At 40.6% G+C, this 24398-nt stretch overlaps 1 protein-coding gene across 1 annotated transcript; it reads left to right on the top strand.

Moving 5' to 3' along the window:
* The first annotated feature begins 200 nt into the window (after positions 1-200).
* PSME1 (proteasome activator subunit 1) lies at positions 201-24343 on the top strand. Its single transcript, XM_040416913.1, has 11 exons — positions 201-353; positions 4150-4182; positions 4299-4361; positions 7457-7552; positions 15484-15529; positions 16912-17009; positions 17165-17233; positions 17314-17381; positions 19181-19235; positions 19354-19440; positions 24095-24343. The coding sequence occupies exons 1-11, from the start codon at positions 315-317 to the stop codon at positions 24173-24175; spliced, it is 735 nt and encodes a 244-aa protein (XP_040272847.1). The 5' UTR covers positions 201-314; the 3' UTR covers positions 24176-24343.
* Positions 24344-24398: the final 55 nt, after the last annotated feature.

Genomic DNA, 24398 nt, shown 5'->3' on the forward strand with positions numbered 1-24398 from the left:
CAAAACTGACATGGACGTCTGCATGAGCCATTACATGACAGCATTCAGCAGCTCCGACTCTTTTTGTCTCTGTGTAGAATTGTATTTTCCCTACGCTATACAGAGCGGGCTATGTCTAGGTGCTGAGGCATACGTTTAACCCCTCCACCCCTGCACATTTCCAATTAGCACAGCCTCTTTATATTCACTCCTCCCAGCTTCAGAAAAGTCCCTTTTTCTTCCTCACTTTCACTTTCTGTTGAAGACTCCAAACGTTCCTCCTCACACAAGCAGTTATAGAGAGACCGTATCTGTTTTTGTGACATTGATCGGGAATGGCAAACATAAAGGTTTCACCGGCAGCCATTGAAAAGGTGAGATACACGGGCGTATGTTTGTACAGTTTGAAAGCATGTGTCAGAGTGACGGTAAATCTGCAGAGTCATCTCTATCTGCCTGTCTTATGGCCTCGTATAGCAATGTGACATCCGTGAACATTTACATATCCTTGAGTGGAGAAATACAGGCGGATTACTGGACTCGGGACAAGACCCGTGGTTACATGACACTTGTATTCTCTCAGCTTCAAGTAAAACAACACCGCAAAAGGTTTCTATGCAGAAGCTGGAGGAAATCTGATCTAAAATGAAAGCAAAGGAAGAGTCTGAAGGCAAGAAACTTCTAGATTAAATGACATACAGACTAAAGATTAAATGCCACATCAGATTTCTGGTATGGGGCCAGTGGAAAATAGGATTATGTACGAAACCAACCTATAGGGGCAAGTCCAAAAGAAAGCACCACTTCTTCTTTCCTAACTTGCTGGGTTGCGGCCTTGTGAACAGTGATGGCCAGCGAACACCTGCGGGCTGCCATCTTGACTCACAAGTCCGGCGATGCACAGGTAAGCCCTTACCTGTGCCGGGAGCCGGTCTGAAACAAATGCGGTCACCGGGAGCAGGCAGTTCCGAGAACAGCCCGATGAAGGCCCCCGGCAGCTGTTCTCGGAACTGCCTGCTCCCGGTGACCGCATTTGTTTCAGACCGGCTCGCGCACAGGCACAGTTAAGGGCTTACCTGTGCATCGCCGGACTTGTGAGTCAAGATGGCAGCCCGCAGGTGTTCGCTGGCGAAAACTGCGAACTGGCCATCACTGCTTGTGAATGCAGCAGTAGCTTCACAATCAACTTCCAAATCATATTTGGAGATTGCTCAAAATGTGTTATACAGGCAGCACCCTATTAAAAACGCTTACCAGATGGGCTCAGTCCAGCTGGCCCACACTACAAAGCAGATTCACAAAAGAGAAGGTATCGATGGTACATGAACATCAATCTGGATGTGAAAAAAATCCTTTGTTCACGTTGGTGTCCATGTGCGGTCACCACCTGTTGTATTTAGAGATTGCTGAAAATTCATGATTCTGGGTTTGTTTGTCCGCAATGCACGGGCACCGACCATGGGACAGCCGCATGCAGATCGCGACCCTATTCACTTGAATGGGTTCCGCGATCCCTCTGTTCCGCAAAAAGATAGAACAAGTCCTATCTTTATGCAGAACGGAACCCCACAGAAGCACTCTGTAGTGCTTCTGTTCCTTTCTGCATCGCATCTCCGGATTTGTGGACCCATTCTAGTGAATGGGTCTGCATCCGTGATGCGGAATACACACGGCCGATGCCCCGTGTACTGCGGACCCGCCGTATGTGGGCCGCAATGCGGCCATAGGGGACACACACTCGTGTGAAAGAGTTCTAAGGCCCCTTTCACACGAGCGAGTGCAATGCATGATGCGAACGCATTGCGCCTGCACTGAATCCGGAAACATTCATTTCAATGGGTCGGTGTACATGAGCGTTGTTTTTCACGTATCACTTGTGCGTTGCGGGGAAACCGCAGCATGTTCTAAATTCTGCATTTTTTATTTTTTTTCATGGATGGTTGAGATGTTTGTAAACCTTCAGTTTTTTATCACGCGTGTGAAAACCGCATCAAAACGCATTTCACCCACGCAATAAAAACTAAACAACTGAACGCAATCACAGGCAAAACTGAATGAACTTGCTTGCGAAATTATGCATTTTTAACTGAACGCATCCGGACCTAATCTGTAACGCTTGTCTGCAAGGGGCCTAAGGCCCCTTTCACACGGCGAGTATTCCGCGGGTGCAATGCGTGATGTGAACGCATTGCACCCGCACTGAATCCGGACCCATTCATTTCTATGGGGCTGTGCACATGAGCGTTGATTTTCACGCATCACTTGTGCCTTGTGTGTAAATCGCAGCATGCTCTATATTGTGCGATTTCCACGCAACGCAGGCCCCATAAAAGTGAATGGGGCTGCGTGAAAATCGCAAGTACGGATGCGGTGCGATTTTCACGCACGGTTGCTAGGAGACTAACGGGATGGGGACCCGATCATTTTATTATTTTCCCTTATAACATGGTTATAAGGGAAAATAATAGCATTCTGAATACAGAATGCATAGTACAATAGTGCTGGAGGGGTTAAAAAAAAATAAAAAATTATTTAACTCCCCTTAACCACCTCAGCCCCTATAGCTTAAACACCCTGAAAGACCAGGCCACTTTTTACACTTCTGACCTACACTACTTTCACCGTTTATTGCTCGGTCATGCAACTTACCACCCAAATGAATTTTACCTCCTTTTCTTCTCACTAATAGAGCTTTCATTTGGTGGTATTTCATTGCTGCTGACATTTTTACTTTTTTTGTTATTAATCGAAATTTAACGATTTTTTTTGCAAAAAAATGACATTTTTCACTTTCAGTTGTAAAATTTTGCAAAAAAAAACGACATCCATATATAAATTTTTCTCAAAATTTATTGTTCTACATGTCTTTGATAAAAAAAAAATGTTTGGGTAAAAAAAAAAAATGGTTTGGGTAAAAGTTATAGCGTTTACAAACTATAGTACAAAAATGTGAATTTCCGCTTTTTGAAGCAGCTCTGACTTTCTGAGCACCTGTCATGTTTCCTGAGGTTCTACAATGGCCAGACAGTACAAACACCCCACAAATGACCCCATTTCGGAAAGTACACACCCTAAGGTATTCGCTGATGGGCATAGTGAGTTCATAGAACTTTTTATTTTTTGTCACAAGTTAGCGGAAAATGATGATTCTTATTTTTTTTTTCTTACAAAGTCTCATATTCCACTAACTTGTGACAAAAAATAAAAAGTTCTATGAACTCACTATGCCCATCAGCGAATACCTTGGGGTGTCTTCTTTCCAAAATGGGGTCACTTGTGGGGTAGCTATACTGCCCTGGCATTCTAGGGGCCCAAATGTGTGGTAAGGAGTTTGAAATCAAATTCTGTAATAAATGGCCGGTGAAATCCGAAAGGTGCTCTTTGGAATGTGGGCCCCTTTGCCCACCTAGGCTGCAAAAAAGTGTCACACATGTGGTATCTCCGTATTCAGGAGAAGTTGGGGAATGTGTTTTGGGGTGTCATTTTACATATACCCATGCTGGGTGAGATAAATATCTTGGTCAAATGCCAACTTTGTATAAAAAAATGGGAAAAGTTGTCTTTTGCCAAGATATTGCCAACTTTTGCGGAACCATTGAAATGAATGGTTCCGTACACGGAACGCAAAAAACGGCAAGTAAACAGGGAAAAAAAAACGGTCGTGTGCAGGAGGCCTTACTATGGTGCCTGTTTTTAGGTGTAAAAATATGTTGTTTTAGACAGTCTAATATTTTTAGTCGCATTTACTACTGAAACTAATCCTGTATTGGAAGCTTTTGTGCTTCGTTCGACTATTTTGAAGTTTTAGATTAATTCAGAAGTTTTCTAACTTTTGCGGTTTTTCCCCCCAATCTATTTATTTAGGTGTGCCTTTTTTACATCTTAATTTGTCTCAAAAACAGTCTAATTTATACTTCAGGCCTCGTCATAAATTAAATGCCTTCTCCAGCAATCAATGTGCCAGACTGAAATCTCAGAGCTGCCATAGATTTCAGCCAGTATTTACGCCAACTTCTGTCGTAAATAATGATATATGTGCTGGGACCAATGGCCTCGACTTCGTCATGACTAGAAAAGTCGCAAAACGGTCACTTACAGTATGGTTGTTAATACATTTGCCTATCTTTGATATCAAAATGTTAAACCATCTATTATTTTGTCTTTACTCAGGTAAATGGATTCCAAAACCAACTCTCCAAGGAAGTAAGTTGTCCATACTGAGTTACCGCAATGGTTTGAACAGGTTTTTGCTGTATTAACAATAGCTATATCAATAACTCTCGTTCTCCTTCACATTGTGTTCTTTATCCATGTCATAGGCCGATGAGCTGATCTCAGTGGGATTTCCTAAGAAGATTGACGAGTTAGACAAACTTCTCAGTGTGAGTTGCTATGTTATTAATCCATCCACCTAACCTCATTAATACACTTCCTCCAATGTCATCCAGATCACTGCAACACAGTGAATGGAGCTTTGTAGTTTTAGCAATGGAGCTGCCGGGTAACAGCTGATCGGCAGGGGTGGGAAGTGACACCTCTACCCTGATTTGCTATTGATCAGCCATCAATGTCAAAATCCAAGACAATATCTTTTAACCACTTAAGGACCACAGGTTTATACCCCCTAGTGACCAGGCCCTTTTTTACAAATCGGCACTTCACAACTTTAACGGTTTATTGCTCGGTCATGCAACTTGGCACCCCAATGAATTTTACCTCCTTTTCTTCTCACAAATACAGCTTTCTTTTGATGGTATTGATTGCTGCTGAGATTTTTCGTTTTTCTGATATTAATCAAAATAGACCACAATTTTCTCAAAAAAAGTGTATTTTTAACTTTCTCTGGTTAAATTGTTCAAATATAATTAAATTTCTATACAAGTTTGTGTCAGAATTTATTGTGCTACATGTCTTTGATAAAAAAAATTCAATAAGTGTATATTTTTTGGTTTGCGCAAAAGTTATAGCGTTTACAAACTATGGTACAAAAATTTGAATTTCCGCATTTTTAAGCAGCTCTGACTTTCTGAGCACCTGTCATGTTTCTTGAGGTGCTAGAATGCCAGGATAGTATAAATACCCCCAAAATGACCCCATTTTAGAAAGAAGACACCCCAAAGTATTCGCAGGGGGGCATGGTGAGTTTATGTATGATTAAAAAAAAAATCACAAGTTAGCGGAAAATGACACTTTCTGAGAAGAAAATAAAATAAATAAAGTTTCCATTTCTGCTAATTTCTGGCAAAAAAAAAAAATCTCCCTTGGACTCGCTATACCCCTCAGTGAATACCTTGGGGTGTCTACTTTCCGAAATGGGGTCATTTGTGGGGTGTGTTTACTGTTCTGGCATTTTGGGCGGGGCTAAATTGTAAGCAACCCTGTAAAGCCTAAAGGTACTCGTTGGACTTTCGGCCCCTTTACGCACCTAGGCTGCACAAAAGTGTCACACATGTGGTATCGCCGTACTCAGGAGAAGTAGGGCAATGTGTTTTGGGGTGTATTTTTACATATACCCATGCTGGGTATAAAAAAAATTCAAAAGTTGTCATTTACAGAGATATTTCTCACACACAGTGATGAGGTGCGGGATGAGGTGACGGTTAGATTGGTACTATTTTGGTGGGCAAACGCCTTTTTGATCGCTTGCTGTTGTACTTTTTGTGATGTAAGGTGACAAAAAAATGGTTTAGCACAGTTTTATTTTTTACGGTGTTCATCTGAGGGGTTAGGTCATGTGATATATTTATAGAGCCAGTCGATACGGACGCGGCGATACCTAATATGTATACTCCCCGCCCCCCCCCCCCTATTTTTTACCAATTTTTTTTAACTTTATTTGGGGAAAATGACATTTTTGTTTATTTTTACTTGAAACTTTTAATTTTTTGGGGGGAAAACTTTATTTTTTCAACTTTTTTTTCACTGTATTTTTTGTCCCACTTTGGGACTTGAACTTTTGGGGGTCTAATCCTTTACAATGCATTCCAATACTTCTGTATTGGAATGCATTGGCTGTATGAATAATACAGTGAGTATTACTCATACAGCTTCCGGCCTGTGAGATCCAGGGGGCTGGATCTCACAGGCTTGTCACAGGAAGGCAGCGCGCTGCCTTCCATGCCATCGGGTCCCCCCTACAGCCGCATGGGGACCCGATGGCACCGCCGCCAGCCGCCGCAACCGCAGGTTAAGCTGCAAACCGCAGGGGAAGGGTCATGGGACCCCCCCGCGCATTTAGCCAAGGTGCCTTCTCAACGATTTGAGCAGGCACCGGGTTCCGATCACCGGGCGGCGGTAATCGGAACTATACATGACGTACCGGTACGTCATGTGTCCTTAAGAGGTTAAGCACACCAAAGTACCTTAAAGTATCCCCCAGCGTGTTGCTAATCATGATTTTCTTTCCTCATTCTGTCTCCTCATATTTGTTAAAATCGCAGTTTTAATGTCTGTTGGCGCCTTCTCCAAGTCAGGCTTGAAGTCAAGGGGGCAGCGGCCTCCTTGCTTCAAGGCATGATAAGACCGCCCCTTACCCCTCCTCTCTACATTGTGATGGATATCTTGCCGTGATACCAAGACCACGCTCTTCTCGTGCATGCGCTATGCGCTGCCTGTTACAGTGCGATCCCGGCTCCCTCACTCACCTCCTTCATTTTGCAGACTGTGCATGCGCCGTTCAGTTCCATCGAGCTCGCACCCGGCCGTCTCTTCTCGTCTTTAGCGTGAGCGTGATCACTGGCTTGCATTCTCCAGCGCCTGAAGCCAGTGATCACGCTCACGCTAAAGACGAGAAGTGACGGCCGGGCGCGATGGAACTGAACGGCGCATGAGTAGTCTGCAAAATGAAGGCGGTGAGTGAGGGAGCCGGAATCACGGCAAGATGTCGTCTGGGATGATCATCTGGGACACGGGACCCGCCGCTGCACGGCCATCCGGTATCGGCGGCATTTGCACGAGTACAAGTACTCGTGCAAATGTCCGGTATCGGTCCCTATACTGGTATCGGTATTGGTACATCCCTAAAATGTATGACAGCATGGGGTCCAATTGCTGGGCTCCCAACCAATCATGAGAACGGGGGTCCCTGAGCCCCTACGTGAATGGAGCAGTAGTGTACATTTGGACTCCCAGAGATTATACATTTATGACCTATCCAGTGGATAGGTGAGAAATGCTGTTACAAACAGGAAAACTCCTTTTAGATAAGATCACTCTCAAGGCTGGTTGCTATGACCATGCAGAGTAAGAAAAACTGCTACAAATGTGTTATATTACGCCTTTTTCTGGCCTTTTAGTTGAAAGTTTTATGGGGAGATTTATAGAAAACTAGTGTAAAGATTCCACCTTTTATGCTTCAGAGATCCTTTGGAAAATGAAAGGTGTAATCTGGTTGCTATGGGCAACTAAGCCAGTTTTCCTTTACACTAGTTTGATAAATCTCCCCTTAATTTAGCTTTACAACTCTTTATTTTTTCAGTCTCCAGAACTGAATGTTTCTGATTTGAAAACATTAAAAGCTGAGCTGGATATACCTATCCCAGACCCTGAGAAAGAAAAAGCAAAGGAGAAAGAGGTAAGATTATTATTTGTGTAGTTGTTACTTGCCATAGGGAGCCTCGACACACAACAGTCAAGGGCTGCAATATGGAAATATCTATCTAAATATCAGATATATACTATGTATAATGCAGCTGCAATCAGTGCAATTTAATACAGTCAGGTCCATAAATATTGGGACATCGACACAACTCTAACATTTTTGGCTCTATACACCACCACAATGCATTTGACATGAAACTAACAAGATGTGCTTTAACTGCAGACTGTCAGCTTTAATTGGAGGGTATTTACATCCAAATCAGGTGAACGGTGCAGGAATTACAACAGTTTGCATATGTGCCTCCCACTTGTTAAGGAACCAAAAGTAATGGGACAATTGGCTTCTCAGCTGTTCCATGGCCAGGTGTGTGTTATTCCATCATTATCCCAATTACAATGAGCAGATAAAAGGTCCAGAGTTCATTTCAAGTGTGCTATTTGCATTTGGAATCTGTTGCTGTCAACTTTAAAGAAGAGATCCAAAGACCTGTCACTATCAGTGAAGCAAGCCATTATTAGGCTGAAAAAACAAAACAAACCCATCAGAGAGATGGCAAAAACATTAGGCCTGGCCAAAACAACTGTTTGGAACATTCTTAAAAAGAAGGAACGCACTGGTGAGCTCAGCAACACCAAAAGACCCGGAAGACCACGGAAAACAACTGTGGTGGATGACCGAAGAATTCTTTCCCTGGTGAAGAAAACACCCTTCACAACAGTTGGCCAGATCAAGAACACTCTCCAGGAGGTAGGTGTATGTGTGTCAAAGTCAACAATCAAGAGAAGACTTCACCAGAGTGAATACAGAGGGTTCACCACAAGATGTAAACCATTGGTGAGCCTCAAAAACAGGAAGGTCAGATTAGAGTTTGCCAAACGACATCTAAAAAAGCCTTCACAGTTCTGGAACATCCTATGGACAGATGAGACCAAGATCAACTTGTACCAGAGTGATGGGAAGAGAAGAGTATGGAGAAGGAAAGGAACTTCTCATGATCCTAAGTATACCACCTCATCAGTGAAGCATGGTGGTGGTAGTGTCATGGCGTGGGCATGTATGGCTGCCAATGGAACTGGTTCTCTTGTGTTTATTGATGATGTGACTGCTGACAAAAGCAGCAGGATGAATTCTGAAGTGTTTCGGGCAATATTATCTGCTCATATTCAGCCAAATGCTTCAGAGCTCATTGGATGGCGCTTCACAGTGCAGATGGACAATGACCCAAAGCATACTGCAAAAGCGACCAAAGAGTTTTTTAAGGGAAAGAAGTGGAATGTTATGCAATGGCCAAGTCAATCACCTGACCTGAATCCGATTGAGCATGCATTTCAATTGCTGAAGACAAAACTGAAGGGAAAATGCCCCAAGAACAAGTAGGAACTGAAGACTATAATTGACTGCAAAGGATTTGCAACCAAGTATTAAAAAGTGAAAGTTTGATTTATGATTATTATTCTGTCCCATTACTTTTGGTCCCTTAACAAGTGGGAGGCACATATGCAACTGCTGTCATTCCTGCACCGTTCACCTGATTTGGATGTAAATCACCTCAAATTAAAGCTGACAGTCTGCAGTTAAAGCACATCTTGTTTGTTTCATTTCAAATCCATTGTGGTGGTGTATAGAGTCAAAAATGTTAGAATTGTGTCGATGTCCCAATATTTATGGACCTGACTGTATATGAAATACTGCGCCTCCAAACCCGATGGATACTGTCGGGCGGTAATAATTCAATTAAGAATTATTAATTATGGTCATAAAATAATTAACCATGAAAAAATAAAGTTTGTCATAAATTCTTGAAATCATGACCTGGTGAGTTGTAGACAAACTAATCGATACAATTCACATCTGAGTCCGACTATTTCCACAGATAATAAGTTCTTTTGACGTGAGATGACGTTAATGCTAAAGGTGTAGTTTTACATTATACAATAATACACAGGTATTATAAAAATATGCAGATTTATTGGTTACAAGGTTATAAACATAAATAAGTAAATAAACACAATGATACATGCAAATGAATATATTCAGCGTTGATCTAAAGCATTACAAGCTTAACAATACATGTAAGTAGAAGTAACTTGTCACATTATAACAAAGCTATTATTAGTTTAGGATATCAAAATAGGAAAATATTTCAGAGGAAACCTCTTATCAGGATGGGCATGTCTAATCCTAGACATTAATATGGAATGCTAAATACATTCCGCCCCCTTCTAACCAACTACACATCATGACTTCAAGAATGGACAAATCCATAAAGCAGGGAAGATATTGGCCCATATCGTCAACAAAAATACCGCCGCCCCACCGGCTCTTTGTATACGAACCTCTGATGGTGTAATACAAGAAAGCACTGAAGGTATCGTGGCAGGTTTCCGGGAATTTTACCTGGACCTATACCGATCGACAGTATGTTACTCGACCAATGACCTTGATAATTATCTTGAGGAAGTAATAACATTAGAAGAGATTCAAGAAGCTGTTAGAGGTCTAGCAAATGGGAAATTACCTGGACCAGATGGGCTCCCTCTAGAGGTTTATACTAAATATATCGATATTTTGGGACCACAACTGCATGATATGTACAGGGCGGTCCAACAAACAGGGAATCTCCCAGATTCTTTATACGATGCTTCCATAGTGGTATTGTTGAAACCAGACAAGGATCCAGTGGATTGTGCGTCATACAGACCCATTTCACTGTTAAACCTAGACTACAAAGTGCTCACAAAAATCCTGGCCAATAGATTAAATACAATAATACCCAACATTTTTCACGGAGATCAGACTGGATTTATTCCGGGTCAATCGATGTCCAGTAATATTAGAAGAGCACAGGTTATAGCACAAATAGGAATGCAAAACAATAATCAATGGGCTATGGCCTCATTGGATACGGCCAAAGCCTTTGACCCAAAAGACTTACTCTAAAAAGATTGCCCCTATAGAATCCACATTCAATGATAAATTCAAGGTATGGAAAACTCTTCCCCTGTCAATAATGGGTAGAATAAACCTTATAAAAATAGTATTACTACCTAAAGGATTGTATTTATTAGAACATGCATGCACCCAAATATCCCGTAGTTTCTTTGACCGCATCCACTCTCTGATGGTTAATTTCATCTGGGGTGACGCTAGACATAAGCTTCCACTTACAACACTACAGCGATCGAAACAACAGGGATGAGCGACATTGCCAAACTTCCATTTATATTTCTTGGCGGGGCAATTAAGGTATCTATCTACATGGGTTACACAGAAGCCGCACCAGAATGCGGAATACTAACATTATCTCGGACTTTCCACACTATGGCCAGTCCTAGAGAATATTGGTTTACTTTCTGGGCGTGTATTGCAGATACACAGGTTGGCTCATCAGGTGTGGAAGGATGCAAAACTTCACCAATACAAGGATTGGGCAGATGTTATACCACTATGGATGGGATAACCCACTGTTCCCACATCTTCAAAATATTGAAGGAATAAATATCTGGAAAGAATATGGAATAACCATGCTTCTTTTCTCAACTTCAGGAACAATCTGGGGTGATACGCTCCCAGTTCTTTTTTTTTTTTAAATCAGATCTTTTTTATTAAACATTTTACAGTGTAGATACACGTTTTAACACATTGCAAACAAGGATGACATAGAAATATACTGTCCAGCTCCCAGTTCTTTAGATATTTGTAAGTTAGACACGCTCTCCAGGAACAATTTAAGAACAATGAAAGGGCTATATCCTCTTATCCTTTAATAGGAATTATTAAGTCACAAGGACCAAAAGAATAATCTCTGCACTTTACACACACCTTTTGGGAATTCACATGTCATCACATCCAATGGTGGCTGAATCTAGATAGAAGGGGGACATCCCTTATCTTACTGCAGAAGATTGGTCAGAGGCATTAGAGGCTGCTATAAAAGTCTCACCCTCTATAAACAATAAACAATAGACTTATTCAACTATTTATTCTACACAGAAGTTATTTAACCCCCACTAGGCTGCATAGGATGGCGAGGATGTCTCACTCCAGATGTCTTAGATGTTCACACGAAAATGCTGTTTTTTGGCATATGTTGTGGGAATACAGTTACATCAGCTCATTTTGGCAGGCAGTACTTGGGGTACTTTCTTCCATAGGTCTAGTACCCATACCATTATGCCCCAAAGTCTGTTTATTGGGTATATTAGACGAGGAAGGGTGGACACACTATAATAAAATATTCTTGTGGAAAACACTGTTTCTAGCTTGGAAAAAGTTAATCAAGCGGTGCCTTTAGAGAATGTGATGTTTATACATAGAAAATGTCCCCAAAAAGTTATAAAAGTCTGGGGCCTTTGGTGTGCATCGCCATTGACCCTACCTAACAATTTTACGATACCTGATGACTCCACTCCGTAGTACAAATGACAGTCAACACATGCCTTTATAGCATTCGTCTGTTTTATTGTATTTGGACGGTATAAGAAATAAGATGGAAATGGTGTGTGTGTGTATATATATGTGTATATATATAATATATATATATATTACTCATAATTGAATGTGTAATGACCTTGCTACCCATGTCTCTTATGTACACGTCATTGTTAATTTTGTACAATAATATATGTACTGATGTCTTGCCTTGTTATTTTTTAATAAAACGAGGTTAAAAAAAAAGAATGGACAAATCCATTCAAGGATATAACTTAGAAGGGATAACTGTATCCTTCTGCCCCATCCTGGACTATTTTCACACATTATGACTTTGGTAAGACTATTAAGACAAACAGGGATCTATGATCAAAGCTATTATTATATCATAAATGGGAAGAACTTTGAACAAGTTTTTCCTGTGGGAATCTATCACTTAGCTTGGTGAAGAATATTACTATAAAAAAATAAAATAAATATATATATATATATATATATATATATATATATATATATATATTTATTATATATAAATAAAATCATTTAATGCTTTGATAGATTATGAGTCTTTATTCTTCTGCAGGTAGAATTAAGCCACACAATATTCTAAGACTACATCTCAATATGAAGATAATCAATTAATGAATGTATTTATTTATTCGCCAATCTAGATGGTATCATTTTACCCTCCTTTTCCAATTAGTCTTAATAAAATGAAATATCATTCTTTGTGACTCTTATCAAGTCCTAGTAGGAATCTCACTTCTGCTCCTAGGAAAGCTGGGTGGTCCATCATTGCATACTCACCATGGCTTTCATCTTGATAGACCCCTCTAGAGAGCTCAACTTGTCCTTGTGTGTCTAAGCCTGTCTTCTAACCTCTGTAGGTGTCTAGCTCTTTGGTATTTTGATCTCCTGGTTGCTTGGTTCCTTTGGGCCCCTTCCTCATCCGTGTATCTGGCTTATTACCAAAAACGTATTGGTCAGTTAGACACACAGTTTGGAACATTCCAATCACTGTCGGTTAGGCATGTACACACGATAAGGACTATGATGTCATTGTATTAACCAGAATACATTTCTGCTGCTGTTGTAATGTAACCTACTCATACCTAGGTGGCACTGTTGTATAAGCTATTAGCATCATACTATAAAGAGTTAAACGCGCAAGTCTGACTTCATCTTGCATTCTATACATTTGACATCTAGAACCTTAAATCAGAACAATAAGGATTAACTTTGACACATATGCTAATTAAAATGCAGACTTAGTGCTACCATTAGACATCTCTCAATCTGTCAAATTTATTGTACAGATAAGAATACAATCTGACACTTGCACGTATCTCTTCAAAGAGTAGTTAATTGCTAGTTAGAATAACATATCTTTCTTCGGACAGAGACTCATTAACACAGTCTAATACTTCAAGATTCTTCCTATATTTTAGGGGTGGAAGCATTCTTAGTGAGAATTATATAAGTTAATAGATGTATTATATATCTTTTATAACATTTAACAACATATACAGTACAGACCAAAAATTTGGACACACCTTCTCATTCAAAGAGTTTTCTTTATTTTCATGACTATGAAAATTGTAGATTCACACTGAAGGCATCAAAACTATGAATTAACACATGTGGAATTATATACATAACAAACAAGTGTGAAACAACTGAAAATATGTCATATTCTAGGTTCTTCAAAGTAGCCACCTTTTGCTTTGATTACTGCTTTGCACACTCTTGGCATTCTCTTGATGAGCTTCAAGAGGTAGTCCCCTGAAATGGTTTTCACTTCACAGGTGTGCCCTGTCAGGTTTAATAAGTGGGATTTCTTGCCTTATAAATGGGGTTGGGACCATCAGTGGCGTTGAGGAGAAGTTAGGTGGATACACAGCTGATAGTCCTACTGAATAGACTGTTAGAATTTGAATTATGGCAAGAAAAAATCAACTAAGTAAAGAAAAACGATTACTTTAAGAAATGAAGGTCAGTCAGTCAGCCGAAAAAATTGGGAAAACTTTGAAAGTAAGGGCTATTTGACCATGAAGGAGAGTGATGGCGTGCTGCGCCAGATGACCTGGCCTCCACAGTCACCGGACCTGAACCCAATCGAGATGGTTTGGGGTGAGCTGGACCGCAGAGTGAAGGCAAAAGGGCCAACAAGTGCTAAGCATCTCTGGGAACTCCTTCAAGACTGTTGGAAGACCATTTCAGGGGACTACCTCTTGAAGCTCATCAAGAGAATGCCAAGAGTGTGCAAAGCAGTAATCAAAACAAAAGGTGACTACTTTGAAGAACCTAGAATATGACATATTTTCAGTTGTTTCACACTTGTTTGTTATGTATATAATTCCACATGTGTTAATTCATAGTTTTGATGCCTTCATAGTCATGAAAATAAAGAAAACTCTTTGAATGAGAAGGTGTGTCCAAACTTTTGGTCTGTACTGTAGATGTAGCAGGGGTAACACACACACACTCTTAACTCAAATTTCTTAACTCATAACGTTATCTTGAAACAAAAGCCACTGAAAAGTAATTGCTTAACACATTTAGTTTAGATAACAGGTCTCATACAGCATGTGTGTTAACCCTGCTACATCCGTACATAACAATACCATCTATCCTATTGATTATCTTATACTTAAAGAATTAAAATTCATTTCACGTATATGTATATATATTTTCAGATTTGTTTCTTATCTCATTCCTCTACTTACTCACCCCCTGCTTCATTAACAGACAGCAAGCTGTAGGGGTCATTTGTACCAGATGTTTAGAGAACATACTAACTTCCTCATGCTTTATCTTTAAATATAAATCTTTTAAAAGACAAGGAGTACTCTCTCAAACTGGCACAATTATAGAGAAAATTATGAGAATACACTTTAGGAACATGTGGCCTTTCCATAAACATACAAAATGGTGGACATATCACAAGATGGCAGATACCATACTATTAAACATAGCAATTCATGTTTGATTTATTTCGGGCCAATAATTTTTACGACCATACACACACAGCGACTTCATACATTTTTGGTGGTATCTTCACTGGCATTTTTACTGCAGTTTTTTAAGTAAAAAATCTAATAAAGTCTGTAATGCAATATTGAAAACTCTACACCTGTTTCTGTTGCTTTTTATGCTTTTGGGATCAAATGTTGGCTTTATTTAATTTTTTCAAATTGCACCCTACTCTGGGTATAGATTTTTTATTTATTTTTTCTGGGTCAAGCGCACAGATGAAAGCATGGTGTGCCTGGGTACTGTAGTTTGTGGGTGGTCACTGGGTCTGAGGTGCTGGACAACCCATTCATAGGAGCGCCGAAAGTGACACAGGAATTCATGGGTAAGGGTACAGTGAGTGTGTATCTGCATGGATTTTAGAGTTAAACATTTGTGTCCTTTTACATACTTGCTCCATACAGCTTTGATATGATATTTACAGAATTTTTTTGTTATAGAAGAAAGAAAAAGATGACAAAAAGAAAGATGATGAGGAGGAAAAAGGTAAAGATTTAGTGTAGGACTGAAAACAACTTTTTGGACACCTAGCTTGGCGCTTTATTATGGAAACCTGCAGCATGTAAGAGTGTATAGCATTAAGGGCTCATTCACACAACCATATTTTTTTTCCGTTCCATTTTTTTTTTGCGGACCGTATGTGGAACCATTAATTTCAACTGGTCCGCAAAAAAAAATTAAGGTACTCCGTGTGCATTACATTTCCATTCCGCAACATTTTGAGTCTTCTCCTATTATTGTCCGCAAAACACGTTCCATGGCTCCATTTAAGTCAATGGGTCCGCAAAAAATACGGAATGCATACGAACACATATGTATGTCATCCGTATTTTGCGGATCCATGCCAACTTTGCCCATGTGTTTACGGTTTACAAACATTACAGTACATTACAGTAATGATTAAAAAATTTCTGTTTGCGATCCATAAAAAACAGATCGCATATGGAAACCAAACTGAGATTTTTTGCGGAAATACAAACACTACAGTTAAAAAAACGGAACAACGGGTCTGTGAAAAACGGACCACAAAACACATACGGTCGTGTGAATAAGCCCTAAAGGGAACCTGTTTGCACCAAAATGGCCTCTATACTGCTCGCAATACCTTACAGCTGATGCCATCTGGTTTTGAATGATGTGCTTGCTGTCCAATGAGCATGACTGCTGTAAAACAACTTTTATTCTGCAGCAGGCTGTGCAAATGAGGATCTTGAAGTCAGGGGGGTTGCGGCTTTCCACACCCCCTTCACATTTGACTGATGGACTTTTTTGTTTCCTTCATGCACAATTCCTTCTTGAGATCTTGCTAGAGATGAGCGAATTTCAAACCGATCCGTTATGCAGGCCATAGACTTCTATTATGACGGAATACCTCTAAAGGCATTCTGTTATGCATTCCGTCATAGAATTGCGTTATGGTCCATGGTAACAGAATCCATAACGCAATTTTGCTTTTACCACCAAACAAAGCATGAATGAATTTCGTGACCCGAAATTCGCTCATCTCTAGATCTTGCGGATGCGCTGTACGATAATGTTCTTGGGTGTGCTCACAGATCTATCACACAGCGATGTGCCACTGTGATAGATTTGGTGCATCTTGTGACTGCCTGGTCTAAGCCTCTTTCACACAATCAGTGATTTCCATCGGTGATTAAGAGCCAAAACCAGAAGTGGTGCTACACAGAGATAAGATATAATGGAAGGATATGCTCTTGTTCTATGTTTTGTCCCTGCACCTGGTTTGGGCTCACAATCACTGGTGGAAATCACTGATCCAACACTGACTGTGTGAAAGCAGCCTAAGTTTAAGCAGTACAACTGTTCAGCAGTAGTGGACATACCCCTTTTTACACTTCTCTCTTTAGGCCCTCCCTGTGGTCCAATTTCTTGTAATGAGAAAATCACAAGTTTGCAAAGAAAGATCAAGACTGAAATCCAGCAATTAAAGGAAAATCTGAATATGGTAAGAAATAGTGGCAAGGCTCTAGCATTGAGGGTATAGACTGGAGACAGGGAGCTGTGATTTGGTCGATGTGAGAATGTGGTAGCTAAAAATGAAAAATGGAAAGCAATGGGATAAGCACTTCTCCTATACTCTGTATATTGTGTCCTTCTCAGGTTACGCTTTGGCTGCAGCTACAGATTCCGCAGATTGAGGACGGGAATAACTTTGGAGTAGCGGTTCAGGTGAGTCATGGGACCCTGTACATGATGTAACTCTGCGGTTTATATTGACTGGTACTATGTTAGTCTCTTTCTGTGCCTAGGAAAAAGTATTTGAACTAATGACTAGTGTAAGGACCAAGATCGATGCATCTCATACTCAGATATCGAAGTAAGTGACATTTCAAAAATGCTAAATTAGTATCAGTTGTATGTATTAAAAGGGTTGTTTTATGAAGACAACACTGTATATATGCCCTACCTGTACACATGAATGTCATAGAGAGGTTCTCTGCCTAGGCCCCCATCTATGAGCAGGCAGACTCCAGTAGTTTGTGTGACATGGATGGACATTCATTTCAGTGGCTACCATTTAAGGGTCCATTCACACGTCCGTATTTGTTTTGCGGATCTGCAAAACACGGACACCGGAAATGTGCGTTCTGCATTTTGTGGACCGCACATTGCAGGCACTCTTATAGAAAATGCCTTTTCTTGTCCTCAATTTTGCGTACTCGGAAGTGCGGATCTGCAAATGCGGATACGGAAAGCACATTCCGGCCCCATTGAAAATAAATGGGTCCGCACCTGTTCTGCAAAATTGCGGAACGGATGCGGACCCATTTTGCGGACGTGTGAATGGACCCTAACACTACTGGGGTCATTTATCAAACTGGTGTAAATTACAACTGGCTTAGTTGCCTATAGCAACCAATCAGTTTCCAGCTTTCATTTTCCAAAGAAGCTGTCAAAAGTGAAAGGTGTAATCTAATTGGTTGCTATGGGCAACTAAGGAAGGCAACATGGAGGTGTCCGATAATGTATAAAAGCAGTTCAAAATATAACACGTGTCTGCAGCAAAAATATAAGTGGTGCAAATTTGCTCTTTTAGTTTTTACTTTTTTCAGCATGCTCAACGAAGGGATGGGCCATAGCGGAAAGAGGACAGAGCTTTGCGGAGATGGGCCTCTGATGCGCCATTTTGCACCCAAAAATTTTCTTAAAGGTGTTGGCCACTGTATATACTTATTACAACTGTGTAGGAGGCAGGGGAATAGTAAACCAGCCAGGTTTTGTTATTACGGTATATGAACCATGCCCCTTCTACTCTGCTTCCCCGACCATGCGCTCTCGTCTATGGCTGCGCACAACATGTAGGAGCTTTACAACAAGCTGCTCCATGCCTGAAGATTGGTGAAGTCCAGTGCATCTGTACTGTTCTCCAGCTCCTGTAAGCACAAGCACAGTGTGCTACTGTCAGGGGTGTGCTTCTAATCTTCCAAATTTCAGAAGCTCGCACCAGACAATGGCACACTGCACCTGCGCTGTTCGTACAGGAGCTGGAGAACAGCGCAGGCGCAGCTGCACTTCACTGATCTTCAGGTATGAACCAGCATGTTGTAAAGCTCCTCCATGTCACGCACAGCCATGTACGAGAGCGACCGGGCAGAGGGAGCATTGCTTCAGCTGATCTGCTGAAGGACATAATTAGTAAGTTTAATATTTCCCTGCCTCCCACACAGTAGTGATACACATACACAGAGTCCAACCAAGAAAAGTGTGTGTCCCTGCACCACATTTACCATCCAGCCTGGTACAGGGTGAGACATTTTGTCTAATTTTAAACCACCTATTGGTTGGCTTACTTTCCAACAGAATTGTGGTGCTATTTGGATGTGAAATATTGCATCTTTGCCCATGTCCCCTTTTTTGCCAAGCCCCACCCCTTTTCTATTAAACTCCTTCTTGACAAACTAGGTGCAGTGGATTTTTCAACAACTAAAACTATGAAAATGCACCGAAAATGTGCCGATTTGCACCGCATTTTGGAGCCATTTAAAGTTTGGAACAATACCAGAGAGTGGTTTATTAGGTCTGAATTTCTTTTTAGTTTATGGCTCTAATGTGCTAGTGGAGCTGGGTGGAAATAGCAGAAGAGACTTCTAATTATATCATTATTGCCTTCTGCAGATATCTGTCTGATCGAGGAGATGCAGTGGCCAAAGCAGCAAAAAGTCCCCATGTGGTAAGACTAATAGCTTGTTCCAGATTGCTAAATAATTCCAGTGAGGGATGAGCTTCCACCAGAACAGTTGTCTCTGTCCAAATAACCCCTGAAGAACCTGTCCTTTTGCCTTTCTCAGGGTGATTATCGTGCTCTTGTTCAGCAACTGGATGAATCCCAATACTCTGAGCTCCGGATCACAGCTTTGGAAATAAGGAACTTCTACGTGAGTCTTGTAGGGGCAGGTTTTTGTCTGTCAGTAAGAGGCAATGTGTGGGCAACATGACATGAGAGAGAGCCCCTCATTTGGAGCACATTCGAGGGACAGCTGATAAAACAACTAATGTTCTGATCTAATCCCACCATCCCCGCAGCAGATCAATGGATTATATTTCAAAGTGAAGGAAATGGCAAATTATCAAACTGATACTGCTACTTGTATCTAGAAGACCTTTGAAAGTTAAAGGAGAAAATCCTAGTTGGTTTCAAATAAGCGTATAAACATGGTTGAGCACAGAGGCTGGGGCTAATGAATAAAGTAAGTAAGGCTATAGCAAAGGTAGATCGTTGGAGAGTATTTTTTTTTTTAGAGAGGGATGATTTCAAAGGATTAATACGTATACATTCATTTATAACTGTAGTGAATGTGTATCATTTTCTTTACACATTTTACATTAACCACCTAACTGTTTTACCGGAGTCCAGCTGGGGCAGTGGGAAATGTACTTAACAGTTCTGCCTGAGCTGGGCTCGGGCAGAAAGTGGAGGGGGAATGGCGGCTTTAGATGCTGCTATCTCCTCAATGGTAGCAGCTACAAACGCACAACTGGTCTTGTTTGAAAGCTGACATTCCAAGCTTTCATACAAGACATGACAACACTAGTCCAAGGAACAGAGGAGAAATCACTGTTAGAAATCGAATTGGGGAATAATCTTGGGTAAAACCTACTTTTACTTTCACTTTCCGCTGCATTCACAGCATCCCGATTTCTATCAGTGATATCTTCCCCTGTACTAAACATATTGCTGTCATTCTGGTATTGTCTGAAAGCTTGGAATATCAGCTTTCAAACAATACAAAGTACCAAACCAGAGATATGAGCAGATAAAGCAGCCCCCCTCCCCTTCAGTCTGGAGGAGAATGAGGGAGCAGCTGCAGAGCTGACAGGCTGCTGGAGGAAAGGAAAAATAGCAAAAATATATAGAAATGTAGTATTATCATCATTGTAGTGACCCACATAATAAAATTGTTATTTTTACCACACAGTGAACGCCGTAAAAAGAATTCCACAAAATAATGTAAAAATTGCTGTTTTATAATAAAATAATAAGCTATTTAATACACTATATATACCCCAAAATGGTTCCTAAAAAAAACCTACAACTAATCCCGCAAAATAAAAAAAAAACATCTAGAATAAAAAAATTTAAAGTTATGACTGCTAGAACACAATTGCTCCTTCAGGCCAAAATTATTGATGTCACTAAGGGGTTAAAAATGCAATAGTGTCCCCAGAGTTGTGCACCAACAAGATTTACTGCAGACACATATTAAAAATCTACAATAAAATGACATTTTTGGGAGTGTTTTCCCAATTTTAACGTGACTGTTAAGAGGTTAAAAATCCTACCTATGATTTAGTGGGGGTTATTTATTATACTGGTCTATAGTAGAACTGGCTTAGTTGCCCATATCAACCAATCAGATTCCTTTTTTCATTTTCCAAAGGAGCTGTCCAAAATGAAGTGGAATCTGATTGGTTGCTATGAGCAACTAGGACAGTTCTAATTTACACCAGTTTGATAAATGACCCCCAATGTTTTTACACAGTAAAGCTTGAAACCGTTTCAGTGAGGTGAATACTTTATATAGGCACTGTAATATGTCTAGGTGTAGATAGATTTGGGCATGTGTGATTATATCCTAGATATTTTTAGTAGTTCCTCACTATTATCTGAGCATAAGGGTCCATTCACACGTCCGTAAGTGTTTTGCGGATCCGTGGATAACGCAAAACACAGACACCGGTAATGTGTGTTCCGCATTTTGCGGACTGCACATCGCCGGCACTTAATAGAAAATGCCTATTCTTGTCTGCAATTGCGGACAAGAATAGGACATGTTCTATTTTTTTGGGGATCGGGTCCGCATTTCCGGATACGGGCCGTACATCGTGCAGCCCCATAGAAATGAATGGGTCCGCAATTCCGTTCCGCAAAATGCGGAACGAAATTGCGGATGTGTGAATGGAGCCTAATGGGAACCTGCCAAATAATAATATAATATGCAGCCTTGAGAGGAGCAATAAAACAACAGAAAAGTATAACAAGTCAAAAGGCACACCTTTTTTAATACCTGTAAATATTGACACCTAGAATAGTGAATTTTGCTCTCTCTTTATATATATATATATATATATATATATATATAATTACACATAGCAGATTTTATAACTACAGTCAGGTCCATAAATATTGGGACAACGACACAATTCTAACATTTTGGGCTCTATACACCACCACAATGAATTTGAAATGAAACGAACAAGATGTGCTTTAACTGCAGACTGTCAGCTTTAATTTGAGGGTATTTACATCCAAATCAGGTGAATGGTGTAGGAATTACAACAGTTTGCATATGTGCCTCCCGCTTGTTAAGGAACCAAAAGTAATGGGACAATTGGCTTCTCAGCTGTTCCATGGCCAGGTGTGTGTTATTCCCTCATTATCCCAATTACAATGAGCTGATAAAAGGTCCAGAGTTCATTTCAAGTGTGCTATTTGCATTTGGAATCTGTTGCTGTCAACTCTCTAGATGAGATCCAAAGAGCTGTCACTATCAGTGAAGCAAGCCATCATTAGGCTGAAAAAACAAAACCAACCCATCAGAGATAGCAAAAACATTAAGCATGGCCAAAACAACTGTTTGGAACATTCTTAAAAAGAAGGAACGCATCGGTGAGCTCAGCAACACCAAAAGACGCGGAAGACCACGGAAAACAACTGTGGTGGATGACCGAAGAATTCTTTCCCTGGTGAAGAAAACACCCTTCACAACAGTTGGCCAGATCAAGAACACTCTCCAGGAGGTAGGTGTATGTGTGTCAAAGTCAACAATCAAAAGAAGACTTCACCAGAGTGAATACAGAGGGTTCACCACAAGATGTAAACCATTGGTGAGCCTCAAAAACAGGAAGGCCAGATTAGAGTTTGCAAAGCGACATCTAAAAAAGCCTTCACAGTTCTGGAACAACATCCTATGGACATATTAGACCAAGATCAACTTGTACCAGAGTGATGGGAAGTGAATAGTATGGAGAAGGAAAGGAACTGCTCATGATCCTAAGCATACCACCTTATCAGTGAAGCATGGTGGTGGTAGTGTCATGGCGTGGGCATGTATGGCTGCCAATGGAACTGGTTCTCTTGTATTTATTGATGATGTGACTGTTGAAAAAAGTAGCAGGATGAATTCTGAAGTGTTTCGGGCAATATTATCTGCTCATATTCAGCCAAATGCTTCAGAACTCATTGGACGGCGCTTCACAGTGCAGATGGACAATGACCCAAAGCATACTGCAAAAGCAACCAAAGAGTATTTTAAGGGAAAGAAGTGGAATGTTATGCAATGGCCAAGTCAATCACCTGACCTGAATCCGATTGAGCATGCATTTCACTTGCTGAAGACAAAACTGAAGGGAAAATGCCCCAAGAACAAGCAGGAACTGAAGACTGTTGCAGTAGAGGCCTGGCAGAGCATCACCAGGGATGAAACCCAGCGTCTGGTAATGTCTATGCGTTCCAGACTTCAGGCTGTAATCGACTGCAAAGGATTTGCAACCAAGTATTAAAAAGTGAAAGTTTGATTTATGATTATTATTCTGTCCCATTACTTTTGGTTGTTTAACAAGTGGGAGGCACATATGCAAACTGTTGTAATTCCTACACCGTTCACCTGATTTGGATGTAAATACCCTCAAATTAAAGCTGACAGTCTGCAGTTAAAGCAAATCTTGAAGCTGTATGGACTTTTTTTTTTTTTGTGGGGCATGCTGTGTTCACTATATGGGTTACATACATTTATATTTTAATGGTATGGTTGTTTTGGGATGCAGCGATATTTATGATCTTTATTTTTTATTTATTTATTTTTAATATCAGAAAAACGCTCCATAGGAACTTGCTATGGTAAGCCTGTGAGCCTCTAACAGGCTTGAGGCTACCACAAAGAAGGAACGGCTACCCCAATCTCAGCACGGGGGAACCGTTTGTGCCCCTGGAGCACAGTGCTCCCAGGAATAAGCCTCTCAGATGCTATAGCCACATTTGATCATGGAAATGTCCGTGATCAGCATCATGGCCAATCGGACATTTAGCACCAGGTTTAAAATGGCAGAAACCCGGCGGCTACTGGACTTCTACCTTACATGTACGGCGGAAGTCCGGAAGTGGTTGACGGCAGCATAATATGGGGACAGATCCAGTCTACTAGTAGCCCCCCAAAATAGCAGTTAATACGGAATACAGTGTACTCATAGTTATGTTTGCTTTGTTCGCAAGGGCCGCAGTCCCCCCCAAAAACTTCTCATCAGTGACTGATCCCAAACATATATACACAAAGTAGTTCAGTCGCTGATGAGAGGGTAGGGACTCCCCTCCTGAATATAGGGCACGCAAAACTATGGTACAACATATTCTTTATTCACCACCATTAGCCAAACAATGCAATTTTTTTGTGTCAACTGGTCTAACTGTACAGCAGACTTCTCTCCATACTATGGTATGATGACAGATCAGCTTTAATTGAATGTGACCACTGTAACTAAGCAGATTACTCAGGGTGGTGCGTTTGTTACTGAGATGATTATTTTTCTCCTCAGGCTACACTATGTGATATTATTATTAAGAATTACAGCAAGATTAAAAGACCTCGTGGAGACACCAAGAGACTCGTCTACTAAGCACATTTCCTGTAGACTTACATTTTTTTGGTAAAGATATAACAGTTTGATTTTCTGATTTAAAGGGGGTTTTCTGGGATTTTAATATTGATGGCCTTTCCTCAGGATAGGTCATCGATCTCAAGCTGTCCCATTCACTTCTATGGGACAGCTCCTTCCTATACATTTGAATAGGAAGGAACCGTCCCATAGAAGAGAATGGGATGGCTTCTTGTAATTACAA

This window comes from Bufo bufo, chromosome 2, assembly GCF_905171765.1.
Source record: "Bufo bufo chromosome 2, aBufBuf1.1, whole genome shotgun sequence".
In the NCBI taxonomy this organism is placed as follows: domain Eukaryota; kingdom Metazoa; phylum Chordata; class Amphibia; order Anura; family Bufonidae; genus Bufo; species Bufo bufo.